This window comes from Thermobia domestica, chromosome 5 (genome assembly GCF_964235325.1).
Source record: "Thermobia domestica chromosome 5, izTheDome1.hap1.1, whole genome shotgun sequence".
Taxonomy (NCBI): Eukaryota; Metazoa; Arthropoda; class Insecta; order Zygentoma; family Lepismatidae; genus Thermobia; species Thermobia domestica.
This window is the reverse complement of record NC_137458.1, coordinates 174,870,735-174,898,571: the sequence shown is the minus strand read 5'-3', so window position 1 is coordinate 174,898,571 and position 27,837 is coordinate 174,870,735. Positions and strand designations below refer to the sequence as shown.

The following is a 27,837-nucleotide window of genomic DNA, read 5'->3' as shown; positions in this document are numbered from 1 at the left end:
TAATTTTTACAAACCAACTCACTACCAATTTTCCATATATAGAAAGTGCTCCCCCCCACATAAAGGAGAATTATAAAAACTGCTAGGACACATTCTGTTTATTTTTAATAAAGAGTTAATACACTAAATTTCAGCTCCGTAAGTTTAACGGCTTGCGAGATACTCATTTTTTTTCCCCCGCAAAAATTCGGATCCTCACTACCTCCTTACGATGTTATGCATTATAATAAAAACAATATAACATCCCAGTTTGGATTAAGACCTAACTATATACCAAAAGTAATTTCATTTGACTTTGCAATTTGACTGTGATGATCAGGCACACATAGTTACATTCAATTTTTTATATAATAATTTATATATTACAGTGATTCAAAAATGTATTTTTTCCAGTAGTTAGCTCCTCTAAAAACTCACAGGTCTCGAAAGCCTAGTAGTAGTATAAGTCCTATTGCTATTACTACTATTAAAAATATCAATATCCAAAAGTGCCTGAATTTCTTTTTTCACTTGGTTAGATATACTCACCTCAGGTAAGTAGACAGAAACAATTGGAAAAGGAAGGGAAATGAAGGTCTTGAAAGTAAAACGAAGACACATTTACCAGTCTTTAGAAGATACTGTCTACAATGCAGTGAGCAGAGAGGGTCGGTAGATCATACTGAGTCGGTGGGTCACAGTGGGTCATGGTGGGTGGTGGATCACAGTGGGTCACGGTGGGTGGTGGGTTGCAGTGGGTCATGGTGGGTGTTGGATCACAGTGGGTCATGGTGTGTGGTGGGTCACGATGGGTCACATGCTGTTGACCCACGACCCACTGACCCACTTAATTCAAAGAGTTTATGCAAACTGTGCAGTCCCTAACGAAAGATTTTTTTAAAATTTGCATAAGCAGTTACCGTATGCGAATACATTTTGCATATTACTCACCTTCTAGATTTTATAACCACCCGCGTGGCGGAGCGGTCTAGCATTTTATTCTTCGATTGCAACATAAAGGGTCAATTCCGCTGGGAATAGTTGAATGCGATGGTTCAAACCAGGCCCGTATCCACGGGGGGCAAGGGGGCCGGGATCCCCCTAAACTTTGGCTGGCCCCCATAAAATTTTACGGTAGGCTTGCAAATGAACTATAATATGGTGATGAAGTATAATATGATCGGGTCGGGCCCACCTAACTTCTACTGGCCCCCCCTAAATTTTGGGGCTGGCTACGGGCCTGGTTCAAATCCCGCTTTATGCAAGAAAAATGTAGGTCCTATATTTAGAAGTTTCTAAGCTTGTTTAGAGCGTTAATTCTTATTAATATAATAATAATAATAATAATAATAATAAATATTAATTCTTATTAATAATTATTATATCTAAGAATATTCCGCTCTTTCGAAGAAATTTTGTTGGCTCTAAAAATAGAATTGTCTTTGTATAATACATTTATTTACAATCTAATTACAGATCTTTACATAACACTTGAAATATATAAATTATATACATAATTTCCTATTAACAGTTTAGAAGTGCAATGAAGAATATACCGGTATGTGTTTCGTTTAAGTTCAATTAATCATCATCACTAGAGACCAAGGGCCTTTATCAGAGTCGTTCTGACGAATGATTAGTACCATACTAAAGAGTTCGACTAACACATGCTTTCTGCAGTAGTCAGGCCTTTAGTATGACACTAATGATACGTCAAAACGACTCTGCATAAGGCAGCAGATTTTTAGCCATTAAAAACCTGGAAAAGAGGTGGGCAAATAGACACTTAAAATTTACAAAATAGGCAGTAAAATAGGCACTAAAATGTAACAGAAAACAATGAAGATAAATACTCAATACATTTTTAAGAAAAATTAAGTTATGAATAATGTTCAAAAAATATAGAAACGTGTATACGTGGACAAACGCAAATTAGACTGTGGCAACAGATCCTTCACTTTTTTTTCTCCCTCGCTTCTACGTCGCACTGCACTATGACCTTCCTTATTACTTCTCTAGTTTCGCTCTGTATAGTTTGCCAGGGGCGGATCCAGGACCGACTTCTGGGTGGGGGGGAGGTTGTCATACTGCTCCAAACTTTGGGATGGGTTTTATTTATATATATAAAATAAGAAAGCTTCCTCTTCTGGGGGGGGGGCGATCGCCCTCCCCCCCTAGATCCGCCTCTGATTTGAATTGTCATTCATATTTTATCATCACTATTATAATCGTAAGCCAAGCTTAACGTTCTGCACCTTCCTCGGTAAGAACGAAGGAAAAGCAATCGCTCACATGTATTAATTGAAACCCTTCTCTTCATGTTAATATGTCGGCTTCTTCGAAGTCCGCATTTAATATCTGAGAGTTCGTACACAACAAATAATATTACGCTGTTGTGTTAGCTTGCCATATACCTTTAAGTGAATGATGTTCTAATTCAACAGTCTTCGGCTAGTGTTTAGCCTTGATATACAATATGTATTAATCCTAAATTTCATAAACAAAAAAATGATTAACAATATAGTTACAATTATAACATTAATTTTTGAAATGAACTACAAAAGAAAATGATTTCAATTGTTTCTGGTTTTCACATAATCGGAATTGTGAGAGATTTGTTCCCCTAGTAAACCATTTCAGAATCTACAGGGTGGCCCAAAAGGAGGTATACATCCCTGCATTGATATAGTATAACGTTCTAGTTTATGGGTTTATTTTCTTCGGCTGTTCCGAGCTTAAGGTATACGTAAAAGGATGTTAAGAACATAATAAAGAAACTAAGTCTACCTAAGGGATAACAATAAGGAATGATATAAAATGCAATGAGCTGATAAGTACGGTATTGCATACCTACTTTTGGGCCACCCTGTAGTTTTCACACTTTGACAGCTTGTACTCAGGAGGAGGTATTTTTGGATCGATACCCAGTGGAACTTTTATTTTCTTCCATTCAATAAGAATAATTAACTCTCGAAGTTTGATGGTATTTTTTTATATACATCACTAAACATAGGTGGTGATTATTGGTGTTAAATGATTTTTAAAATAAGATATACAGGGTGTTTCAAAATTCTCTTACCACCCGTTTTAAATTCCTTACGGGTGTAGTTGTATTAAACTTGATGTATGAAATATACAATAGGCTACGGGAAAACCTTTTAGATGATGCCTCGCGGACGGCCGCCATCTTGAATTTCAATTTTTTTGGTTTAAAGAATAGATGTAATCATTACCTTAGGTTAAGAATGTCAAATTTGAAATCAGATTTCATGTATCTTTATTTGGTGAGAAGTTATGGACAACGATAATTGATGTCTACCCTCTTATGTGCTCCGTGCTGGGCAATGTATGTGTATACAGACGCCTCTTCTAATTCCTATGAACACGAAGCAAGGTAGCTGGGGAAATTTGCTTACAGGCAGTCATGATACATTGTTCAAGATGACGAGGATCACGAATTTTCACACCATACACTATAGCCTTAATGTGTTCAAGGTAGAAGTCCATTGTAGTGAGGTCTGGTGATCGGGCAGGCCATCAACTGACATACGGCGATCAATCTATGCCTTAGATACTGACGCACCTGGATGCCAAAGTGGAGAGGCACCGTCTTGTTGAAAAAATTGGAAAATGTACAATTTTCCGACAGCATACTTGGCAGTATCTGATCCGGTAACATCTCCAGGTATCGTTCCGTACTTAAAGTTTTCTGAATGAGAAAAGAACCGATAATTCGTGTTCCTTATATACTATAACCTTCTCTGCATCAATCATTTTGGAGAGATCTATCCATGCGGGGTCCTACCAATAGCACATGTTCTGCCTATTCACATCCCCATTTACGAAGAATTAGGCTTCATCGGAATGGAGTATCTCCATCGTGAAGTTCGGATTTAGCTGTAATTGCTCGATTGCCCACTCGTAAAACTGCATGCGGCGATCTGGATAGTCCTCGAATAGGTGTTGCAGCATTTGCACCTTATACGGATTCCAGTTATGCCTTTGTAGCACCCTGTACACTGAGCTAGGAATCATTACATTGCATGAAGAGACGACGTGTGCCCCGCTGTGGTGACATCGAGAAGGATGCCAGCACTGCCGTAGCTGTTGCGTCGTCCGTTGCTGTCCGCGGTCGTCCACTACGTGGTCTGTCCGCGAACATGCTTATCCCCTCAAATTTGGTTAATAACTGTGCCACTGCAACATATGATACGGTGACGTTCTGGATGACGCTGATTGAAATCATGTGCTACTGCACAGGCACTTCTCTCACACCACAGTTTCACGATCTGGATGCGTTCCTCAGTTGTTAACGGCATGGTTCACCACCTGCAAAAAGAGGAATAATCACATTGAGTTGTCCATAACTACACACCAAATAAATATACATGAAATTTTATTGCAGATTATACATCCTGAGCAAATTCTAACCTGAGGTCATCACATGACCCACCTATCATTTGAAATAAAAAATTGAAATTCAAGATGGTGGCTGTCCGTGAACCATCATCCAAAAGGTTTGCCCCTAACCCCTAGCCCTTGCATATTTCCTACATCAAGTTCAAGATAAATACATTCGTACAGGTTTTAAAAGGGGGTAAGGGACTTTTGAAACACCCTGTAGATTAAAGACTATATATATATATATAATTCATCCTACAGGTGTTTTTTTTACACGTATATCCTAAACATGGAACAGTACATTGTAGCACGCGTCATTCCGAACACGAGGAACCGTGGAACTGGCACTTGGCGATATCTAACACCACCGGCTTTCCACCGAAGTAGGAAAAGACAGGAAAATGCCCAAAATGATGGAAAGTACCGTTATGTACCTGTAGGGCATGCTAGTATTATACGTTTGTGGGTGTAGTATATAGATGCTGACGTCCTTATATGCCTGACCACCTTATGCAGGTCATCATTATTTAGGTCATGGAATGTTCTAGAAGGCTTTAGAGCACGTAGTAACCCTTAAAGTTAGAGAAAATTGTATTTTTGACCACACCCTATATATATACGCATTACGCCCACCCCTTGTTTGGACACACTTTGTATATATAAGTATCACGCCCACTCCCTTTCTGGAAATACCTTCCTTGTATTTGTTTTCATTTATATGAGGAATTATTGTAATGAACTCCCCCTTCTTTCTATGTTTAAAACTTACAATCATCTCTTCCCTCTCTCTTCCTTCTTGTATGCTTACGGTTTATTGAAATTAACCTTTTTTGCGTTTTTCATATGAAATATTATGGTGAACATTTAGGAAACATGCATTAATGGGAATTTGGATAAGAAATGGGATGTTTGTTTTATTACAATATTGGGGCAGCGGTGGCTTACTGGCAGTGTGTTCACTTCTGGTACGTGGGGTTCCTGGTTGGATCCCAGCTCGCGTCAAGTGAACTTTGTGGTGGACAAACAGTTTCTTTCGACTTTATTCATTCCACCGTTCCGTTCATTTCTCATTACCATCTCCTTTAGCCTATTTGTCATAACTGTGGGAGGTAAAACTGAAAGATTTGATTTCCATTTATTAGAATGTTACAAACTATGGGAAGGAAATATGTATTGCATTAACAAGAATTTTAGAAGTGATCAAAAAATGGATCAAAAGATAACGATCTTGGCCAAGAACTTTAGGAATCATTCAAGAAATGCATCAAAAGATTACGATCTTGTCCAATAGTTTTTGGGTCATGGGCCACAAAATTATTGAACGGCCCCTAAATCGAGTTTCCGTATTTTCTGCAGTATAAGCATATCATACTGAGTTTAGGTTTGGCTGCAGTAGATGTAGTTCTCCAGATATAAGACGTACAAGAAAATTTTGATTGAAATATACTCTTGATGTAAATAATACATATTTCTTATACATTCTGTGGAACAAAGTCGAAAAAAATGTCTACTCTCTGATTGCTGGATGAAAGCTGAATGTCAAAAAGTAGGACATGTAGCGAATCACCATTATATGAACGATCGTAGTAGCTAATTTTAATGAAGGAGGTCACGCGATTTCGTGGTTTGTCTTACGGAAGTAGAAAAATATTTTGAGCCCGATATTATGTCACGTAAGAGAGCAAAAATATTGTGAAAGGTCACGTCACACTTTCGGAATAGGACAAAAATATTTTAACGGAAATTTCCCGAGGTAGTGTATTTACCGAAACCATATTGTGAACACGGATGATAGCTTTTTTAATGCAGTGTAACGGACAGCGTAGAAAAATCATGATCTTTTAAAAAGTATCTTTTTTGTTGATTTAAAAAAAAATAAATCGACTTTTTGATATCAAATCCTTTTCCTTGTGTAATACAAGTTGCGAATTGAAGAAAAACATCAGGAATTAGTATTAAATGTTAATTATGCCACTTAAGTGAAAGTATTAGAATTCAATTTTGAAGTAATCCCCATTCGTTTACTATTTCAATCCCAAGCAATGTTTCTTAAGCATTAATTAAAAAAAAAGTACAGCAACGTTTATCAACGTGACACTTTTTGTTCACACAGAAGTTACTGATATTTGGCAGGGGTATATTTCGGAACTAGCTTGCGGCACGAAATCCATATAAAATACATAAATTTCGCCTAAAGTTATAAAAAAAATAAGTTATGGAGAGGGGATCGGACCCCTCTAAATTTGCCCATATTATCTGGAAACAAACACATGATAACACTCAAAAGAATTTGAAAGTGAAATGAACTGTGCTTTATTAGCTGATAAAAATACCTGCTTCCAGACTGACTTTGTATATAAAGTAAAGGTACAATCATATTGTAGTTCTATAGTGCTTAGTATTTCCGTTGTGCGCTTTCGGTCTTTTTTAACCGAATATAAAGGAAGAAGTGTGTTCCTAAAACCTTAAAATTCCATCTGCATATTCGAACTGAAACGTTTGTTTATTGCAGGGACACACAAAAGAAACGCTATAACAACTACCGGGTTCGAACTTATTAACCGCTGTTTCACAGCCTTCTTCCCTCCCACTCTTAAACCACTCAACTATTTCTTACACTTGCTGGAATACGGTTATGCAATGCATTCAGAAAGTCCCTCTGCAATGGATTATAAACACAGCAACTGACTACAATGTGACACGCATCGTATTTATCGCGCAGCGTGTCCTTTTTGAGTTGAAGGTTAAGTTTAACATCATTAAAGTGTGTACACATTTCCATAACCTACACATACGCGAGGATAAAAATGATTGTTTCGATTTTTTCTCACAATAACAAGACCTACATCCACTGCGAAGAGACTTTCTCAACTCATTGTATAGGACTGAGAAATTATAAAGAATGTTATCTCTGCTTAGAAATATTTTATTTAGAGTCAATACGAGTAACTGCAAATTATAACAAGACTTATTTTCTCTAATATTATGATAATATATTTAATCATATTTAATTCGTAAAATTAATCATGGTTTCGAGTTTTTTCGTAAGAATTTTGGTATTAAAATCAATCTAAATTGGTATCTACTTTCTTTGAAGAGTCTAATTGTAATGGAAACAGTCGGACAACTAGGCTATATTTTTTTTCGCAGTATGACGACAGATATTTGTCCTGTGTGTTGCTGCTGGTTAGGGGCCGCGGTGGCTCAGTGGCAGAGCGTTCACCTCTGGTGCTTGGGGTCCCGGGTTCGATCCCCGCCCCCGCCAAGTGAACTTTGTGGTAGACAAACACCGTGTGCGTGGGTTTTCTCGGGGTTCTCCCGTTTCCTCCCACTTTCTTCATTCCACCATTTCATTCATTACTCATCATCACCGTCTCCTTTAGCCTAACCGGCATAAGAGTGGGACGTAAAACTCAAAGATTTCATTTCATTTTGTGTGTTGCTGCCGTGTATGTGGAAAGTGTTTCTTACCCAGTCAATACTGAACCCACAAACGACCATAAGTAGCGTCAAGTTAGTATCGGGTCTTATGAAACAGTAACGCGACAATAGTCTTTTCATTCTTCCTCGTAATAGTCTTTTCATAACATGATTGCAGACAGCCTGCACCGTAGCAAGACGTAAGGAGAGGTCTGGAATGTGGCACACGTTATCTACTCCTTTGTCCTACTATCTACAATGGTAGCTCATCTGATCAAATGTCCAGGGTTGGATCCAGTGCTGCTGCCTTTGGAACAGGATAGTTGTGTGGGAAATTATTTCACTGCCTAATTGTACCAATTGATACGCAGACGCACTTCCCCAACGTATTACGTAGTTTGCGGAACGACCACGCGGTCTTCGCGAAGACCCGTATACCCTTGCTTAAACTCCGCTAGCAAAAGAACTAAGCTCATCTACGCTGTCCTGTTACATCTTCGTTCAGAAACAATTTAATGCAAGGACGGTGTAGAAAATATTCAATACTCGCTTTCTACTTCGTCCACAGGGTGTCACTACCCATCATTTCATTTTACTAATTCATGGCACAGACACTACCCTTTTCAAGCAACCTATCCATTGTAGAGTCAGATTCTTCTGGATGTTCATTTCTAATTTTCTGGCAGTGTATCTAAACAATTAATTGCCATTTTGTTATAACTTTGTCGCTGGTTTTGTTATATAAAACTATAATTAATATGATATACATGATTATTATTAACATTACTATTTATTATTTATATGATTCGAAAACTAGTACACTGTAGTCCCATTTAACTGAATCTCGATCAACTGAATTTCCATGTTAATCAAATCCCCCTCAAAAAAGGAAGATTAAATGAAATAAAGCGTTTACTTATGAATTTAAAATTCTGTTAGACTCCTCGAGTACACTGTCGATATTTTTACTTGTATATAATTGAACACAACATACTCATAAACGTAAAATAATGCTAGAAACGTATCTGTGGTGGCATCAGCCAAAACATTTTTTCGATACAAGTGTCGCAGCTCCAGTACGCGAGCGGAACGTACTTTATAATTTTTACTTTAGGATTAATAGTATGCGAGCGGTCACACGTGAATAAACAACAAAGTCTTTCTTAATCTTCAGCTGCAGACAGATCCATAGGGTAGCAGTACTTTAAATAATAGAGACGAATTTGATATTGCAGTTTATTTGTAGAAGGTAAAGTTACAGTTGAAGTCCGTCGGTAAATTTAGAATTACAATTGCCGAAAAAGAAATTGACCGACGGACTCCGAGGTATATAGTATGACGTGCGTTTACGAAGTTACATTAGTTTTTGGAGACACATTACATGTATAGTAAATGGAAAAAAAATGTGACAAGTTTTTGTAACTTACGTAAGATTTTATGACTATTTTATACTTCGGTTACCAATGTTAACTTTTATATACACCCTTTTGTGCACCCAGCAGTTTAGCTGCGTGCGCACATAGACTTTAAGTATTTTTGTTTCTGTACATATTTTTGATATATAAAAAAATTGACACAAATATGTGTAAGGCCTGGTGACCATTTCCTAATAAACATCTCCAAAAATTTCGTTTATATCCTGTTTTGAATTACCCCTTTCACTTTGTTTCACCCTTAAAGTCTCCCCTACGATATCCAATGTTAATAGGAATTTTCCATTGACAATATTCTATTATTGGGATTTAAGAACACACAAAACACATATGTTAAACGGACGAAATAAATAATATATATATATATACAATATAAACAACTGGTAACTTCTCAATTAAGAAGAGGAGATCGGCCGTCCTTTTAACATTCCATAGCATAATTAAATATGATTAACCAACAATAAAAATTACATAATATTCCATTAAAGAAAAAAGAGAAAAATACAATAATAATATGTACGGCTGTGACAACAAGGAGCTATTTAATTGTTCTGTATAGCGGCAAGAAAGTTCCGTATCCACCGTTAGAATTTTGTTGCAAATAATCTTTCCCGTTCGAAGAATTAATTACTGTCGTTTAATAACGGTGAGATACATGAAAGAAGTATCAGTTGGAAGAGAAAGTCAATTTTGTTTTACATCAAAGTTGTCTTCTATATCGAGTATGCTTAATGTGTGCTGCCTTCTTCGTTACTCGGTACCTATGGAACCTGTAGTCAAGTTCCTACCATACATTCTATCACTATTGCATATCAGCTCAAGTGGTAGAGCGTTGGCTTCGCATTCGGGAGGTCGCGGGTTCGATTCCCGCTGCCGACCATTCTACCTGAGGTTTTCCAGGGTTTCCCTCAGTCATACCAGGCAAATGCCGGGATGGTACCTCCTAAACAGGTCCTGGCCGATACCTACCCAAATTCTTTCCATTGTTAATGTTGTTAAATATGCAGTATAAAATGGCCTCTGAGCTGTATCTGGTGATTGTTAAATAAATAAATAATAAATATCATTGTTGACTGATGCTGTGGCTTCTGTGATGCATGCTCGTAGGTCATGTATTAGTGTAGCTTGTAAACTCTTAACACCATCAGGAAAAAAAAATCACAGGGTGTTATGTCCAGGAAATGTGGAGATCAAGGAACAAGTTCAATACTAGCACAACCGGTACGGCCAATTCATCTGTTTGGTAGTCTCGTATTGAGCTCATTTTTCCCTCTTTGGGAAAATATAGGCGTGTGGGAGACCTTCTTGGAAGATAAAAGATGGAACATTCTGTTCCACTGTGGTAAAAGCCATGTCTGTAATACTTATATGTTCAGGTATGGGATCTTCTGATAGTTTGCTCATCGAAAAGAGAGAGATTGTATAGTATGTATTAAATTATTGCACATGGCTAAGAGGACATTAACTTTGGGATCCTGCATGATAGAGCGTTCTAAAACATTAGGCTGACAGACGCAAAATTTGTCTGCGACGATTTCGAATCTTGATGTTGTATATTGTTCTTTCATCCTGCATTTATTTTCATAATTCTTTCATGTCTCCATTAACCTAAACAAAAAAATCAGGTCCGTAAAATGTTAAAGAAAAATAAATAAACATTCGACTTGGGGAAATCACGTATATTCTCTTCGTAGGCATGTGGGCTGCCTCACTCAGACTCTAACATTACGTTAGTTCATTCTACTCGAAAAGTGGAAGTTAGTTTCATGACTAAATACTAATGATTTCTGAAACCATCTGTTTCCATTAGAGTTACTCTCTTGTAGGAAATAAGTCGCTTCAGTTTGTTGTTCGGTTTCGGGGCTTGCAAAAATTGTGATCGGTAATTGGATAAAATCGCATATGTGTACGCAATGTTCCACACAGTCGTTTGGAAAATATTCACTTACTCATGTTCTCTACTTCAACTGATATTTCTTATGCTTATGTTTCTTTTAAGGTACTGTGTTGGAGGACTGTCCCAACAGACAGCGCTGGCATTGGAATGGTCGCAAGAAGCAGTGAGCCATTTATGCGACAAGTATTTGTGACAGGAGATCATGATGAGGAAAAACTACGAAGACAGGTAACATTCTTCTTTCCTTTTTCCTATCCATCTTATCTAATATAAAATCTCAAGAGGGTGGTAACTTTTTGTCGTCAATCTCTCTCTCTCTCTCTCTCTCTCTCTCTCTCTCTCTCTCTCTCTCTCTCTCTCTCTCTCGCTGTGTGTGTGTCGTCGATCTTAAGAATAAAGTCAGTAACAATCATTTTACAGATTTCGAGAATACTGTTTCCCTTGAAGATTTGTAGCTACACATATTTCACTTACGGTTAATGAAAGCGACATTCTTTTTTTTTTTATCTCTAAATATTGGAAAATATAGTTAATGACTTTTCAACACCAAGTTTATAATGATCCAATATAACCCATAACATAACATCACTATAATTTGCAGTTAAATTACTTTTTTCTTAAGACCGACGATATAGTTTCGATAGTTTGAGTTTGATAGAAACGAGGCTACCTCGGGTTACACAAAGAAAAGACATATATTTTCGTTTAATTATTTTGACTAATGCATAACAGCGTTATTTATGGTGTACTGAATCTTCCGAAAACTGCTTAGATCAGAATTGTTATGTTTTATTCCTGTTTCTTGACCAGTCTCCTTCGTAGCAAAAAATTTATATTAGCATGTGTTACAGACAATCAACTACTAAGAAAACACTTCTTGTACAGTAAAACTAAACAACGGTTAAACATGCCCATTGTGTATGTATATCTGCTAGTGTTTAATTTTAGGCTTGCAGGAATTGACTGCGTGTAGTTTCTTTCGTAGCAAATGCAGGAAAAGTGTAAAGATGATTTATAACGTTCACTCTTACTTGATTGCTTTAGGTAACTGACAGCTTATATGGATTATTTTTTTTAAATATACACATATTTGCAAATCTCGATATGTTCAAATAGATCGAATGTTATATCAATAATTAAAGAAGAAAAAGAAATCTGCGTAATTGGATTTTGAAAATAGAAATTATGCGTTTTTCGATTTCTACAGATTTTGGTCAAAAGCACAATCAGGGTTACCATTTTCTTACTTTCTTTATTAACTGTAACTTGAAGCAGTAAAGGCAATAATAATCATAATCGAACTAAGTCCTCCAATCCAAAGCAGCCTGTCCAGTTCTAATTCCGAAAAATCTCAAATAAAAATGTATATTTCTTTTGATTTATTCATTTAGTAATTACCAAAGGATACAATTTAAACTTTTGCGCACCTTTCTTAGAGAAATGACTAAATTCCTCCTTCGTAACGTCATAAATAAAGAAAACACATTCTACGATTTATTGCTTCTTTAAAGGAAGCGAGCGTTCTTCCAGAACACTAATCCCAAGGGCTATCTAGAAAGAACTCACGTTTTGGAATAAAAGGAAGACAATTGAAGGTACATTTTTATTATATACATTTTAAAGCGATACTCTTACACTGTTTCGACGTTTGCGTATTACTTGCCACGGTGTTACTTGCCACTATTGGAATTTCGTGTTACTTGCCACGGTTACCTTATCGCATATTTATCTGTCTATGACAGCATGTCCGTTGCCACGCACCTGCATCTAGATTTGACCTTGAGGGGGTGGGAGTAATTTCCCAAGCAATTTTCAAAGCAAGGCAATCACCTGAAACGCAAGAAACAAAACAAATTTCTGATTTAAGAAATAGGAACCTTGTTACAGAAGCGTCATTTCAATTTTTGTTTGGGGGCGGGGGGAAATCCCTTGAAATAAGTAAAATTTTGCGTTTTTCACTGATTTGCTAGTATTTTGTTGATAAAATCTATATAAATCTCAAACTCAGGGGGGCAAATGCTCCTCCCTGCCCCCTTCTAAATGACGCCCCTGCCTTGTTACATTTATACGTGTCACAAAACTCACAAAACTCGCACGAAATACAAGAAACAAAACAAGATTCTGATGAAAGGAGTATTCTTGCAAATCTACACAAACAATTGAAGTTCTTTAGTAATTCGAGCGCTCATTTTGCCGCCTGAAAGCATGGAAGAAACGCAATGATTTATATATTACATCACATTCGATCCATACTCCTAGGTGGTTCCAATAGGAACCTTGTCACTTGCGCGTCGCACGTCATAATGATTATAAGTGGGGTTTGTGGTGGACAAACACCGTGTAGATGGGTTTTCCCATTTCCTCCCACTTTCTTCATCTTGCCATTTCATTCATTCTCATCATCGCCGTCTCCTTTAGTCTACCCGGCATAACCGTGGAACAAAACTCCAAGGTTTCATTTCATTTTCATTTCAAAATGTAATAGACTCCTGTGTAAATACCTGTGTTATTTTTTTCTTGGCTGGGAAGCTCATTCTAGTTTCTTACAATAGCGAAACATACTTTCTCCCACAATTTCTTCTCTGAATTTATATCTGAATATTCTTGCAAACTTTTCTTTTTATATAACGCTGGGTATTTCTCTATTTCCTCAATTTTTCATTGTCTTTACCACTAATTAAAGACATACATGTATTAGCTTCCATTGAGAACACTTCTTTTCATACTCTACACACGGAGCGAACTGTTGGTGAACAAACTTGTAAAAAACACCTATTTTTTTTATCTCTCTGCTTGGATGTACCGCGGCAACTTTTCTGTCGCCGTCGCCGCAGTGAGGGATGTTGTCCAACTGTTTCGTCGCTAAGCTGTTGCCTTAGACCTACCGCTCACTGGCAACATTTTGTCGGGCAACTATCTTGTTGCTCTGGCTAAATGCATTGAGTCTTATGGGAGTCCGCCCACTGAGACGACGGCGACAGAAAAGTTGCCGAGGTGTTGCTAAGCAGGGTGACAGCAGGGCAACAGCTCGGCGACGGAACAGTTGCGCAACGTCTAAAAATGCATTGAATCGTATGGGAGTCAACTCACTGAGGGGACGGCGACAGAAAAGTTGCCGAGATATCTCCAAGTAGAAAGGTAAAAAATAAATGTTTTCTACAAGGTTTTTCGCGTAACAGTTCGTTCCGTGTGTAGCGCGTGAAAAGAAGTGGTGTTCGCAATGGAAACTAATACATTCTTTGATTAGTGACTAGCATATCTTTAATTAGTGATAAAGACTATGAAAAATTAATTGAGGAAATAGAGAAACCCCCAGCATTAAAGAAGAAATATATATAAAGAAGAAATTGTGGAAGGAAGTGTGTTTCGCTATTGTGAGAAACTAGAATGAGCTTTCCAGCCAAGATAAAACAACACAGTTAAATTACTCCCACCCCTTCAAGGTCAAATCTAGATGCAGATGCGTGGCAACGGACACGCTGTCATAGATAGATAAATATGCGATAAGGTAACCGTGGCAAGTAACACGAAATTCCAATAGTGGCAAGTAACACCGTGGCAAGTAACACGCAACGTGTTTCGACTAGGGGTGGGCAAAACCAGTTTTATAAAAGCGGAAACCGGTTTCTAGAAATAAACACACATTTCTATTTTCTCCAAAACCGGTTCGGTTTTCCACCGAAACCGGCTTCAGATTTCTCCAAAAACCTAAAGCCGGTTTGATTTATCACCAGAGTAGAGTTCCATAGTTCTCCGAAAACCTGATCAGTTTACAAGAAAAACAATTTTGTTTTTAATCATATTTTAAAGCATATAGATTTCAGTTTGCACTACCTTTTTATGAGAATTTACACGTGATTTTGAGCTTCTTTCATGTGTTCTCGACGCATGTTACACTGCCGTAAAATGAATATATCAAAACCGGCGAAAACCGAAACCGGTTTCGGTAAAATACCGAATCGGTGTTTGGAGAAAAGCGAAACCGAATACGGTGAAAAACCGGAAACCGAAAAACACGTCTTTTTGCCCACCACTAGTTTCTACGTAGTCGCCGTACAAGTTTAGGCACTTTACTATGGTATCCGGTCAAAACCGCGCAAGGACAAAAACAGCGCATGCAAATACCGCTTGGACAAAAACAGCGCATGAACAAAAACCGCGCAAGGACAAGAATACCACATGCAAATACCACGTGGACAAAAACTACGCATGAACAAAAGCAGCGCATGCAAATACCGCGTGGACAAAAACAGCGCATAAACAAAAACCATAGATGAACATTTTGCACTAGGCTCGCTCACGCTCGAGCTCACTTCTTTCAGCTGGGCTTGCGCTCACGCGGGCTCGCGATCACTTACCTCAATTGGGCTCGCGCTTTCGACCGCTTTTCCTCGACTGTTCTCGCAATCACTCGCGCCGGCGGTCACTTGGGCTCGCACTCGCTCGGGCTTGCACTCAGACGAACGGGTCAAGATATGAATTAGGTTGAAAACCACTGCCACAGACTGTTTACAATTTTTATAGACATCCTTAGGAAAGACGAATCAGAAACAATTACAGCAGAAGTCCCTTAAGCTTGACAACCCAAATGTCTTTACTGTGCTTGAGGTTGCATAATTGACAGGCACTCTTCCCAGTTAGACAGGGACAAAAACAGCGCATGAACAAAAACCGCGCAAGAACAAAACAGCGCATGCAAATACCGCGTGTCAAAAACAGGGCATGCAAATACCGCGTGTCAAAAACAGCGCATGCAAATACCGCGTGTCAAAAACAGCGCATGCAAATACCGCGTGGACAAAAACAGCGCATGCAAATACCGCGTGGACAAAAACAGCGCATGAAAAAACCGTGGAAGGCCAAAACATCGCATTCAAATAGCGTGTGAGCGAAAACAGTCCATGGACAAAACCATAGATGAACATCGCTTGCGCTTGAGCCCACTTTCAATTGGGCTCGAGCTTCCGACCACTTCCCTCGACTATTCTCGCAATCACTCGCTCGCGGTCACTCGGGATCGCAATCACTTCACTCGACTGGGCTCGTAGTCACTCAGGTTTGCACTCATAGAGCGGGTCAAGATAGGAATTAGGTTGAGAACCACTTTATTTATTTATTTATTTTAAGAAAGAAGAAAATGTATGTATTGGGTGTATCCAATATATTAAAGAATATACATAACAAATACATAAACATACTAAATTATAAAAAATAACAATATACAAAATATTAATGGAATAAAATAAAAGTATAAAGAAAAATTAACTGCTACAGAAATTAACAAGTCAAATTTCTTGTAAGTGCTATTACTTCTCCAAAGGAAATCAGACTTCCTAGATTGCCTTTATTAATAGAATTTAACGTACCCGGTATTTGGAGATGACAGAACTTCGGATGTCCAGAAGTCATGTCTATTTCCGGTGCCGGGCAGATTAATTCAATGCACTCATTTCTATATTGAGAAAATTTTGTATTTCTTATGCAAAGAATAAAGAAAGGAGAAAATGGTTCACATCAGCAAATGCTTGTGTAAATCTGATTCTTGTTTCATTTATTTATTTTCTTACCGTAACATATGAGGTTTATATTTCTTACTTTTAGCTAACAATACTTTCTAAAGTACTTTTTTTGATTCTTATAACCACTGTAAAATTAGTCTTTTATATACTTTGAAATAAATTTCCTGTTTGATTCGAAGTGGGAGCTCGTTATAGATCTTCGGAGCTCTGTAATATGTTTGATATTGAGTTATAGACTTACTCGTTGTTTTAGTTTCTAACTTTTTGTTTGTCACATTTCTGGTTATATACATATGTTTTATTACGTCCCGTTTGTTAGTATCCTTTTTAACATATATTAATACCGTCTGCAAATATAATTTTGAAAGTGGTAACACTGAAAATTGGTCATCGAGTCTATGTAGTCTACTTTCAAGACCCTTTTTAAAACATAATCTTACAATATAATTTTGCTGAACAATCAGAGGCTTTAAATGAGTACTGTAAGCAGCACCCCAAATTAATATGCCAATTGTATGCTATTTACAAGAGCATAATATACAGTACGTAATATTTTTATGCTTACAATATTTCGTAATTGAACAAATTTATATAATAATTTTCTTAATATTGCGCCAACATGTGTAATATGAAAAGACCATTTTAGATGCTTATCAATAAATATACCTAAGTATTTTACTTTAGTTTCATTAATAAGAGGATTACAGTTACATTTTTCAGTATTTTGACAATAATGCAATTTTAGTGACACGTTTTCCGGCCGACCTGTTAAAGTTGGCGAAAACTAGTTATATACCTAGTTTTTTCAGCATTTGATACTAACTGATGATTATCGAGCCATTCTTTCACTTTCTCTATTTCTGCTTCAGTTTTCTTGAATACATCTGTCCATGTTTTACCAGTAAATATAAGAGAGGTATCATCAGCAAATGATTGTATATGCCCGTCCATTTTTAAAGTACACAAATCATTTATATAAATTAAAAATATTGGACCTAATATAGTTCCTTGTGGGACTTCTTGTTTTACATATGAATAATTGCTTAGAAAACTACCTATTTAGATGGCCTGCTTTCTGTCTTTCAAATAACTGCTAAACCAGAATAGCGATATACCCCTCATTCCACATCTTTCTACTTTATTTAAGAGAATTTTGTGTGATATTGTGTCGAATGCTTTAGCTAGGTCTAGGAAAACTGCAATTACTTTTTCAGCTTTATCAACATTTTTACAAAGATCTCTGTTAAATTGTACACCGCATCTGATGTACTTTTACCTTTTTGAAATCCACATGATACGAAGAAAATAATTAATTTTGTTCAAGAAAATTAACTAATCTTCTCTTTATACATTTTTCTAACATTTTAGCACCGTTACTGAGGATTCATATAGGTATATAGTTATTAGGATCAGCCTTTGAACCTTTTTCATATATAGGTTTTTTTACAGCAGTCTTAAAATCATCAGGAAATATACCTGTTTCTAAACTTAGGTTCAAGATATACTGCAAAGGTTTTAATGTATTTGATTTCGTATGTTCCAATACACTTGCTGATAATCCATCTATACCAGATGTTGTTTTTGGTGATAATTCATTTATGAAGCGTTCAATTTCCTGTTCAGTAATTGGAGTGAAAAATATAGAGTTTACTTCTTTAGTTTGGGAATTAAAATTTATTTCGTCATGAATCTCTTTATTAACTATTTTTTGCCAACACTGGAAAAATGCTCATTAAGACTTTCAACTATTAACATTTGGATCACGTTCATACGTTACTAGACCAGTTTTAGTGTTTAGTTCATTTATTTCTACATATTTTTTGTCATTTTTATCTACAATATCTATTATTACCTTCCATAATTTACTATCATTGTTATTATGTAATGTAATTTGTTTCCTATGGTAGTCATTTTTAACTTCTTGTATTAATGTGTAAGTTTATTTCTATACCTTCTGTAATATTCTTTCAATTCTAAATCGTTTCGGTTTTTATTATTACTAAACGACTTAATCTCTCTCTTTCTCTTATAAAGTTGACTAATCCTTTTGTTATCCGTGGTTTTATTTTGCGATATTTTTATTGTTAATACGTGAATTACTTACACAATCTTTCATAATTTGGATAAAATTCAAAATGGCAGTATTAACACCGTTAATCTGTAATACCTGATTCCAGTTACATTTTTCAATTCTTCATTTGATAAGGTATAATTGTTGTTTCATATAACATTTTTTCCCTCTTTTGCATTGTAATGGGAACATTGATACTAGCGAGAAAGTGGTCAATTATACTTGTTTGCAGCACAGCTGATGTGACATTAAGTGAACTTTGGTGCTTTAAAAATATGATCTATACAAGTCTTACTCTGTCTTTCAATTCAACTTCCTTAGACTGTTTACAATTTTTATAGACATCCTTAGAAATGATGAGTCGGGAACAATACAGCAGAAGTCCCTTAAGTTTGACAACCCAAATGTCTTTACTGTGTTTCAGGTTGCATAATTGACAGGCAATCTTCCTAGTTAAATAGATATGAGGACAAAAACAGCGCATGGACGAAAACCGCGCAAGGACAAAAATAGCGCATGCAAATACGGCGTGGACAAAAATCAGATGAACATTTTGCACTAGGCTCACTTGCGCTCGAGCACACTTTCAGCTGGGCTCGCGCTCACTGGGGCTCGCGCTTACTTCTCTCAACTGAGCTCGCACTCCGGCTTGCGCTCACTTCCCTCAACCGGGCTCGAGGTCACGATCACTTCTCAACTAGAGTCACGATCACTTCTCAACTAGACTCACGATCACTTCCCTAAACTAGGCATGCGATCGCATGGCTCGCACTTAATTCCCTCTAATGGGCTCGCGCTCACTAAGTCTAAGTGGGCTGTCGTTCACTCGAACTCACTTTCACTTCTCTCCACTGAGCCGTGCTAGTGATCATTTCTCTCAACTGCACTTGCGCTCACTCGGGCTCGCGATCACTTCCCCAAACTGGGCTCGCGCTCGCACTTACTTCTCTTTACTGGCCTCACTCGAACTCGCGCTAACTTATATAATTGGGGCTCATGCTTGCGCTCAATTATTGAGCCGGAGCCTAGCTGAGCACGAATGGGCTCGCGAGCTCGTGAGTTTGGACACCTATGACAAAAACAGCGCATGCATGGCTCGCATTGCACATTCTTTCCCAAAGCAAACATTGTACAATTCTTGATATTTCAATAAATAGTATTGCGTTTATACTTTATATATTGTGTTCTCTTTATAGGTCAAGTCATTGGTTCGATTTTGTATATGCATACGTATTGGTATACAACCTTTGTCTTCATATCTATTCCGTCTATCAAAACGAAACTTGGTACACTCATTTTTCAATCCCTGTAGTATTTTTCAAGATACATTTGGATTGTGGCTTTTATCTGGGGTCACTCCAGAGGGGGTCAAATTTGATGGGAGGTATTTTTGGACGGATTTTTTTTCCCAATTTCCCGTTTTCAAATACGTTATGGGCGCCAATACGTAGCACCTCTAGAGAACTTGTTTCATGCTGAAGAGAATGAACTATAAAGCATGACTTTCCAATGATCAGTGTTGATGCAATATCTTTTTCACTACGAGTCTACATTTTTTAATGCTAACAGGATTAATGAGCTAACAAGATTAATGGACTTATTCCATTGTCTGTGGCACCTAACTTTTAGTGCATGAACATATTTTTATGTTTATCGAATGGACTAGGTTTGATTCGGATGTCGGGACGACACGTTCATGTATGCTCCTTGTGAGATTCGCATGTTATTTGAATACGGCAATGCAGATACTGGATTGTTCTTTCGTTCCGAGACATTTTTTCATTAAAGGTATTTATACATTTACTATTTACACAAAACACTTTCCGACACCGTTCCCGACACACACACACACACACACACACACACACACACACACACACACACACTCGAGATATCTGAAGTTCGTATCCGATTTTACCCGGGGATATATCGAGTGCAAGCATACAGTTTCTGGGACACGCGGAATGCCGACGTTGCTGGAGTAGTCCTCCGGCCTAGAAAGATTCACAGCCATTCTTCCATTCATTCAGCTACACTATTATAAACATCATTCCTATTTCGTTGTTTCTCCGTTTTGTTTACAATTTTAATTATTTGTCTTAGTATATTGTCCACTTATTACTTCTCATTAGTTATTCGTTATTTTGCTTAATATCCTATAGTTCTCCTCATTAGCTATAATTTCGTTTATTTCTTTCCTTTTTATTTGATCCCTTCCCTCTAGCCGTTCTTCCAGTAATGGACACCATAACACGTGGTGTTCTGGTGTCCCTATTTCTTGATACTGGCATCTTGGATGTTCTATTTGCCCCATTTTGCGTAACGCGTGACTAAAAAGTAATACTCCGCAAGTGTAGTACTCCGATTTTGATATTTGGCAGGTAGATACTACAAATAAAACATACGAACGATTAAGTGATTTTTTTTTATTTTCTGCCGAAAATGGTTTTAGGGGGCAAAAGCCCCACCAAATGTTTTGGAAGTTGACACCCGAAAGGGGAAAACAAGTGGATCGAAGTGAACGAAATTGTGCGCAGATATTGTGGACGTAAATTGAGGGAATACATGTTTCGTATTTTCCTGGAAGAAACGGTTGGGTGAGGCATGAACTCCTCCAAACCTTGATCACGAAATATCAAAAATGCTAATTACAATATGTCAGAAATGCCTAAAGGACATGAAGAATTGGGACAAAACTTTATGTAGTGACGAGAAGCAAAAGATAAACGAATACTAGATTTTTATTTTCTGCGGAAAAACGGTTTTAGGGGCAAAAGCCGCACCCAAAATTTTGAAATTTGACGTCCGAAAGGCTAGAAGTGAGTGAATGAAATTGTGCACAGATATTGTACAAGTAAGATAAAGAAATGCGTGGTTTGCATTTTCTGAAAAGAAAGAAAATTGTTCGATGGACAGAGGAGTTGGGTGGCAGAAGGATTGCACCGAAGCGAATGAAATTGTGCATAAAAATTGTATTTGTAAAATAAGGCCTTTTGTGTTTCACAAGTGTCTCCATCTGATTTCTTCAAATTTGGCAGATCAACAAGAAGCACAAACAGTATTGCGTACTTAATAATATTTCAGGAGGCGCCTTGAACCCTTACATTGTTTTTCCGCATAAGCAAAAACCCGTGTCGATTTTTTCCCTCCTTGCTGTTGTGTCAAATTTGAATCAAATCGGATAGGGACAATTGAGAAAGACGAAAGACCTTATTTTACATATATAATATCTACACACAATTTCATTTGCTTTGGTCCACTCCTTCCTGCAATATTACGGGAATACAGTAGAGCGTCGATTATCCGAACGTCGGTCAACCGAACGACCGCTTAACCGAACTGTGTACTCGCTCGCACCTGTTACTCTCCCACCCTACCGTCCATCATCCCCCTCACTCCCAAACCAAGTTTCCCACAGTAGTCGCCGCACTGAGTCACCGCTGGCGGAACATTGCTTCTAATGGGGCCTTCATAAGGCGCTGCTGACCGGCCAAGCCGCCAGTCGCTGTGTTTCAACAATCAGCACACTTCTGTCAGTTTGGCACTGGCTGTAGAAGTAGCGGCAGTATCAAAACTGTTCACAGCAACAGCTGCGCCAGCTTAGAGTTGAGGCGTGCCGCTCCGCGCATGGCAAATAAACATGTACAGTTCGATTATCCGAACAAACCAGTTTTCCGAACACCCATGTCCCCCAATTACTTCGGATAATCGACGCTCTATTGTATTTTTTCGGAGGGGGCTTGGCCCCAACACTGTTTTTCCGCACAAATTAAAACACGTTTCGTTTATTGTTTGGAAATTGTCCCTACACGAAGTTTCGTTGCAATTCTCCGTATTTTTTAGAAACTTCTGATGTATACTTATTTGCACTTTTGATATTTTGTAATCAACGGTTTAGAAGGTCTATGGCCCACCCAACCCCTCTTTCTTGTTAGGAAAATACGAAACATATATTCCCTCATTTTACGTCTACAATACCTGTATACAGTTTCATTCACTTTAGTGCGCTTCATATTGAATTTCGGTCGTCAACTTTCAAAATATTGTGTGGAGGCTTTTGCCCTCAGAAAATAAAAAATGTGTCAGTTTATTTTTGCTTATTGCCCTACACAAAGTTTCGTTGCAATTCTTCATGTCCTTTACACACATCTGACATACGGTTATTAGCACTTTTGATATTTCGAGATCAAAGGTTTGGAGGGGGCCGTGCCCCATCTAACCATTTTTCCCAGGAAAATACGAAACACGTATTCCCTCATTCTATGTCTACAATATCTGTGCACAATTTCGTTCACTTCGGTCCACTTCTTTTTGTCTTTCGAACATCAACTTCCAAAATTTTTTGTGTCGGCTTTTGCCCCATAAAACAGTTTTTCCGCAGAAAATAAAAACACATATTCGTTTGTTTTATTTGTAGTATGTATCAGCCAAATATTATCAAAATCGGAGTTTTACAATTGGGAAGTGTTACTTGTTAATATAGTCCTGACTGGCAGGAATCAATAGTAAGATGAAGTCTATAGTAAAAGCTGGAATACTGCAAGTAAGCGCGATCGAGCAAAGAGTCGGGTTCAGCGCAAGAGCTAGTGTGCTTTGCTAGAGTAGTCTCACGACTTTGGGAAAGGATTTGCATTGCAGGCCATGCATGCGCTGCTTTTGTCATAGGTGTCCAAACTAGCGAGCTCGACGTTCGTGAGCTTGGCACTGGCGCTCAGTCATGTTCCCGCTGAATAATTGAGCAAGAGCCTGAGTGAGCTCGAGCCTCAATGAAATAAGTAAGTGCGAGTCCGACTGAGCATGGGCGCAGTCGAGAGAAATTAATGCAAGACCGAATGAGCGCGAGCCCAGTTGTGAGAAGTGATCGCAAGCCTCAGTGAGCCTCAGTGAGTGAGCTCAGTTGAGAGAAGTGAGCACGAGTCCGAGTAAACGCGAGCCCACTTCCGATTAGAGTACGAGCCCACTCGAGAGAATTGAGTGCGATCTCGTGTGATCGCGAGCCCAGTTGAAGGGAGTGGGCCTAGGACAAATCTGCCAATTACCAAATGCGCCAATCGTGAAAATGGACAAATCTGCCAATGGACAAATCTGCCAATTGACAAATCTGCCAATTACCAAATCTGCCAATTACCAAATGTGCCAAACGCAAAAATGACCAAATGCGCCAATTGTGAAAATGGACAAATCTGCCAATTACCAAATGCGCCAAACGCGAAAATGACCAAATGCGCCAATTGTGAAAATGGACAAATCAGCCAATTGACAAATCTGCCAATTGACAAATCTGCCAATTACCAAATGCGCCAATCGCGAAAATGACCAAATGCGCCAATCGTGAAAATGGACAGATCTGCCAATGGACAAATCTGCCAATGGACAAATCTGCCAATTGACAAATCCGCCAATTACCAAATCCGCCAATTACCAAATCCGCCAATTACCAAATCTGCCAATGGACAAATCTGCCAACGGATAAGTCACCGAACTATCATTTTATTTTAGATGTATTCTTCAATCATCATCCTACAATATTACGAAAAAGAAGAAGAATTATTTATGAAAGAAAGCGGAAAAGGGTATTTTAATTTTGATGTGTTTTACTTTAATTAATTCGCAATTATGTTTCAAAATGAATGTTTACTGATGTTGGTTGTTGGAGTTTAGTATCTCATTGCTGTACATAGGCTATATGAGACGTGACGTAACGCGATTGAATTTTAATGCCCTCTTACTGGGAATCGAACCCGAAAAGACTAATGTTGTAATTATTCGATAGCCAACAAATAATTTTCAGAGTAAGTTTCTCTTTATGTAGTTAATACGTTTAAAGTGGATTGAATATGATCCAAGATTAGTTCATATAAAAGGAAAATTAGTATAATTGAGTTCACTTCGCATCTATTAGTAAATACACATTAGTAACTGGTGTTTTGTAACTTGTATGCTTATTGATTTTGTAATAATTTTGTGATCCTGATTACAGATTTCTAAAGTGAAAAATATTAACTGTTAACAATCGGATTGTACGTTTTGTTACTTGATTTCTCTTAACACTGACACACATATTTCCAAGAATGAAACGCGTAGTTCTAACAGTCTTCCAATGACGAGACATATATCATTCCATTGATAATATTGAGGTAAACAAAATGTTATACATGCGTGTAAAAACCCATGTAAACTTTTCTAGAACATGTAGTAAAATATCGTATTCGTAGATATGAACATTGATGCTCTGTTACAGCTACTTACTGATATAAAAGTGAAATTGAATTATATCGTCATTAACCATGCACACTGATCTTGGAATTGGCCTCCCTGGATGTAGATATCTTTATTCGAATTTGTGACAAGGATATACACATATTTCAATACCTCCCCAAAATTATACAGAAGTCGTCGTTGCTGTCATTAAGATCTTTATTACACCAATTCTAAGACTACATTACTCAGTTAATGAGATATAGTCCACACTGTTGATTGATTTTCTTCCTTTAAAAATAACATTGTCAAACACATTATATATGTATAAATCGATAAATCACATCGAACCAAATAAAATGAGATGCTCGAATACAAGTTTAGTTTATAAAAAAAAAAAAATATGCTGCACTAACAACTGTATCTTTTGTTGCCAATAATCAGTGACAGCTTTCATTCATTGTCCTGGCAGTAGTGAACTAGCAGAGTTTCCTTGTCTTTTCGTAAGGTGACACATACACTTTTTCGAACATGATAGCTAGTTGTAATCGTAGGTAATAACAATCAAGTTAATTAAAAAGTCTTGGTAATAAGTATTTTCAAATTAGTTAAAATGAATACGAACCTGTTTTCGGAACGGGTAATTTGAATAGGGACATCAAAATATAAGCCGTCACTTTAGAATCTTTTTAAAGAAAATTACAAAAGTGTTTACTTAAAATATTTACTTTATATTTTACAAGGCTATGAAAATATTTCTTCACATTCTTTCAAATATTCACAACTTTCACAATTACAAACTAGAATTTCTCACCAAGTACAAGATCGTATAAAAAATAAATACCAAAATTTATAGTTGTAAAAGAATTTTTTTCTGTTATAACTTTCGATTTTAAATTTCACGACTGTAAATCAGGTCAAGAGGACAAAAGTTACTTGTAATATGGGCAAAGTTAACCCCGCAAACCTGACTCTTAATAAATTATATATATAAAAAAAACTATATATTCTAAACGTTCTAAATAGAGTACTCAAAAAAGATCTCAAGATACGTGTTTGCAAACAAGTCATGATTATACTAACTACTGCCTACTTATTAACGATGTTATTATTGCTAAAATAATTGCGTTTCTTCTTACTTTCCTTATCCATTTTCTGTTAAAGATTATGGATTCTTGTTCAAGACTTTTTATTATTAACTTTTACCGACTGTATTTTTCTACTTATAATAAGGAATACATATATTGGTTTATTTCGAAAATGTAAAAAAGAAGCAGACATCCGCTTAATGAATTAGGTCAGCCATAGACAGGGCTGCTCGTATATTTCATGGTCTTTCACACAAATTATATGCGAGGTCCAACCAAACTTGTGAAATCTCCATCCCCGTAAAGGTCGTCAGCACAGTTGCAACTTCGTTTTTGTTGAAATAGTCAAGTAACAATATTTATATGGTTAAAGTCCTTTTTCTTTATTATTTCTTCTACTACTTTTAAATTTGAAAATTGAAAGAGCTTTTGTGTAAAGTGTATCCCTCTCATAGTGGGCTACTTACATGATGATGCACCACAGGCACTTCGTCGGTAACTTCAAACTTGAAATACTCATAACGGAATAAATTGAGTTGAGTTGATTTTAGTTTAGCGTCCCTTTCAGCAGCGAGGCTATATGAGACGTGGACCTACTGATTAACGTGGAATCCAAACCACATGAGCTCCCGCCGGGAATCGAACTCGGGTCTCCCACGCCAAAGGCGCGTACGCTAACCGCTTAGCCACGGAGGAGCTCTCATAACGGAATAAACAAAATAAACAAAGAAAAGAAATAAACTGGCTACCCAAAGACCCGCTTTTCCACAATATTAGCCACGGTTACCCCCTTTGCGGTCATATTAGTAAAGAAACGCAGTTTGTCCTTTACAAGATAATATTTCCTCTACATACATTTACAGTCTTTTTAAAATTAAATAATATACAATAAGCCAATACATTACTCACATATTTATCTTCATATTCTCTTGTATTTCTTTCATTATAATATATTCATGGACATATATAGATTGATCCTTTGGAACAAATGCTATAACTTCAATAAAAGTATCACAAATTGCCTACTTATAATACAGCATATATAAAGTATTCTCTTATTATTTGCGTAAGTGTTATTCTCTTATATACAATTTTTACTTTATGGTTTTTCAATGAATAGGTTAGGTTCTCTAAAATAACGATGTGTATGACATGTTCCCTTTTCTGTACTTATAAATTTATTTATACAAAACTTAACATTTCGACTCATATTTCTTTGATTTACTAACTAGTTATATATTTTTCATTATTCATTTCGATAACCTGAGAATAGTTGTAAACTATAAATTTATAAAGTAAGTAGTCATAACTTCGAAATCAACATGTTTTCTTCTTCCATTTCTCATTCAGTCACTTTCTTTTAGAAAAAATGTACTGTGTCTTTTTTACAATTGCAAACGTAATATACACAATGATACAATTTAATGGCATATAAATATTATAATGTCTTAGGAATGTTCGTTAAAATGACATACATTAAAGCTTATACATACCAAGTTTTTGATAAAGTTATTACAACCCATTATGTATCAATAGTAGCATCTTAGGAAGAAGGGCAATGCATTATACGACATTACATTAGTTGAATCGCTTTTGGCGTTCTTTTAGGTACCTCATTGCAACCACAACCTTGGGCTACATCACGAGATGTAGAAAGAGTAGAAATAACATTCTAGATAAGTGTGTTAAGTCTGGTGAAGATACTATTATAGTATTGAAACTTTACAGTTTATACAGTGTTTTTACTAAAACGTGCTGTACCTTGTCATGACAATTGAGTTAAATATAAAATTTGTTTACAAGGTCTACAGGTGGTTTATTTAACGTTAGA

The 27,837-nt window shown here is 37.0% G+C and overlaps 1 protein-coding gene across 1 annotated transcript in view; it reads left to right on the top strand.

Moving 5' to 3' along the window:
- Positions 1–27,837, top strand: part of LOC145686289 (uncharacterized) — a 310,924-nt gene that overhangs the window by 75,863 nt on the left and 207,224 nt on the right. Inside the window, exon 5 of the mRNA XM_081759425.1 lies at positions 11,233–11,358. Within this exon, the coding sequence (XP_081615551.1) occupies positions 11,233–11,358 (126 nt within the window). The remainder of the gene's footprint in view (positions 1–11,232; positions 11,359–27,837) is intronic.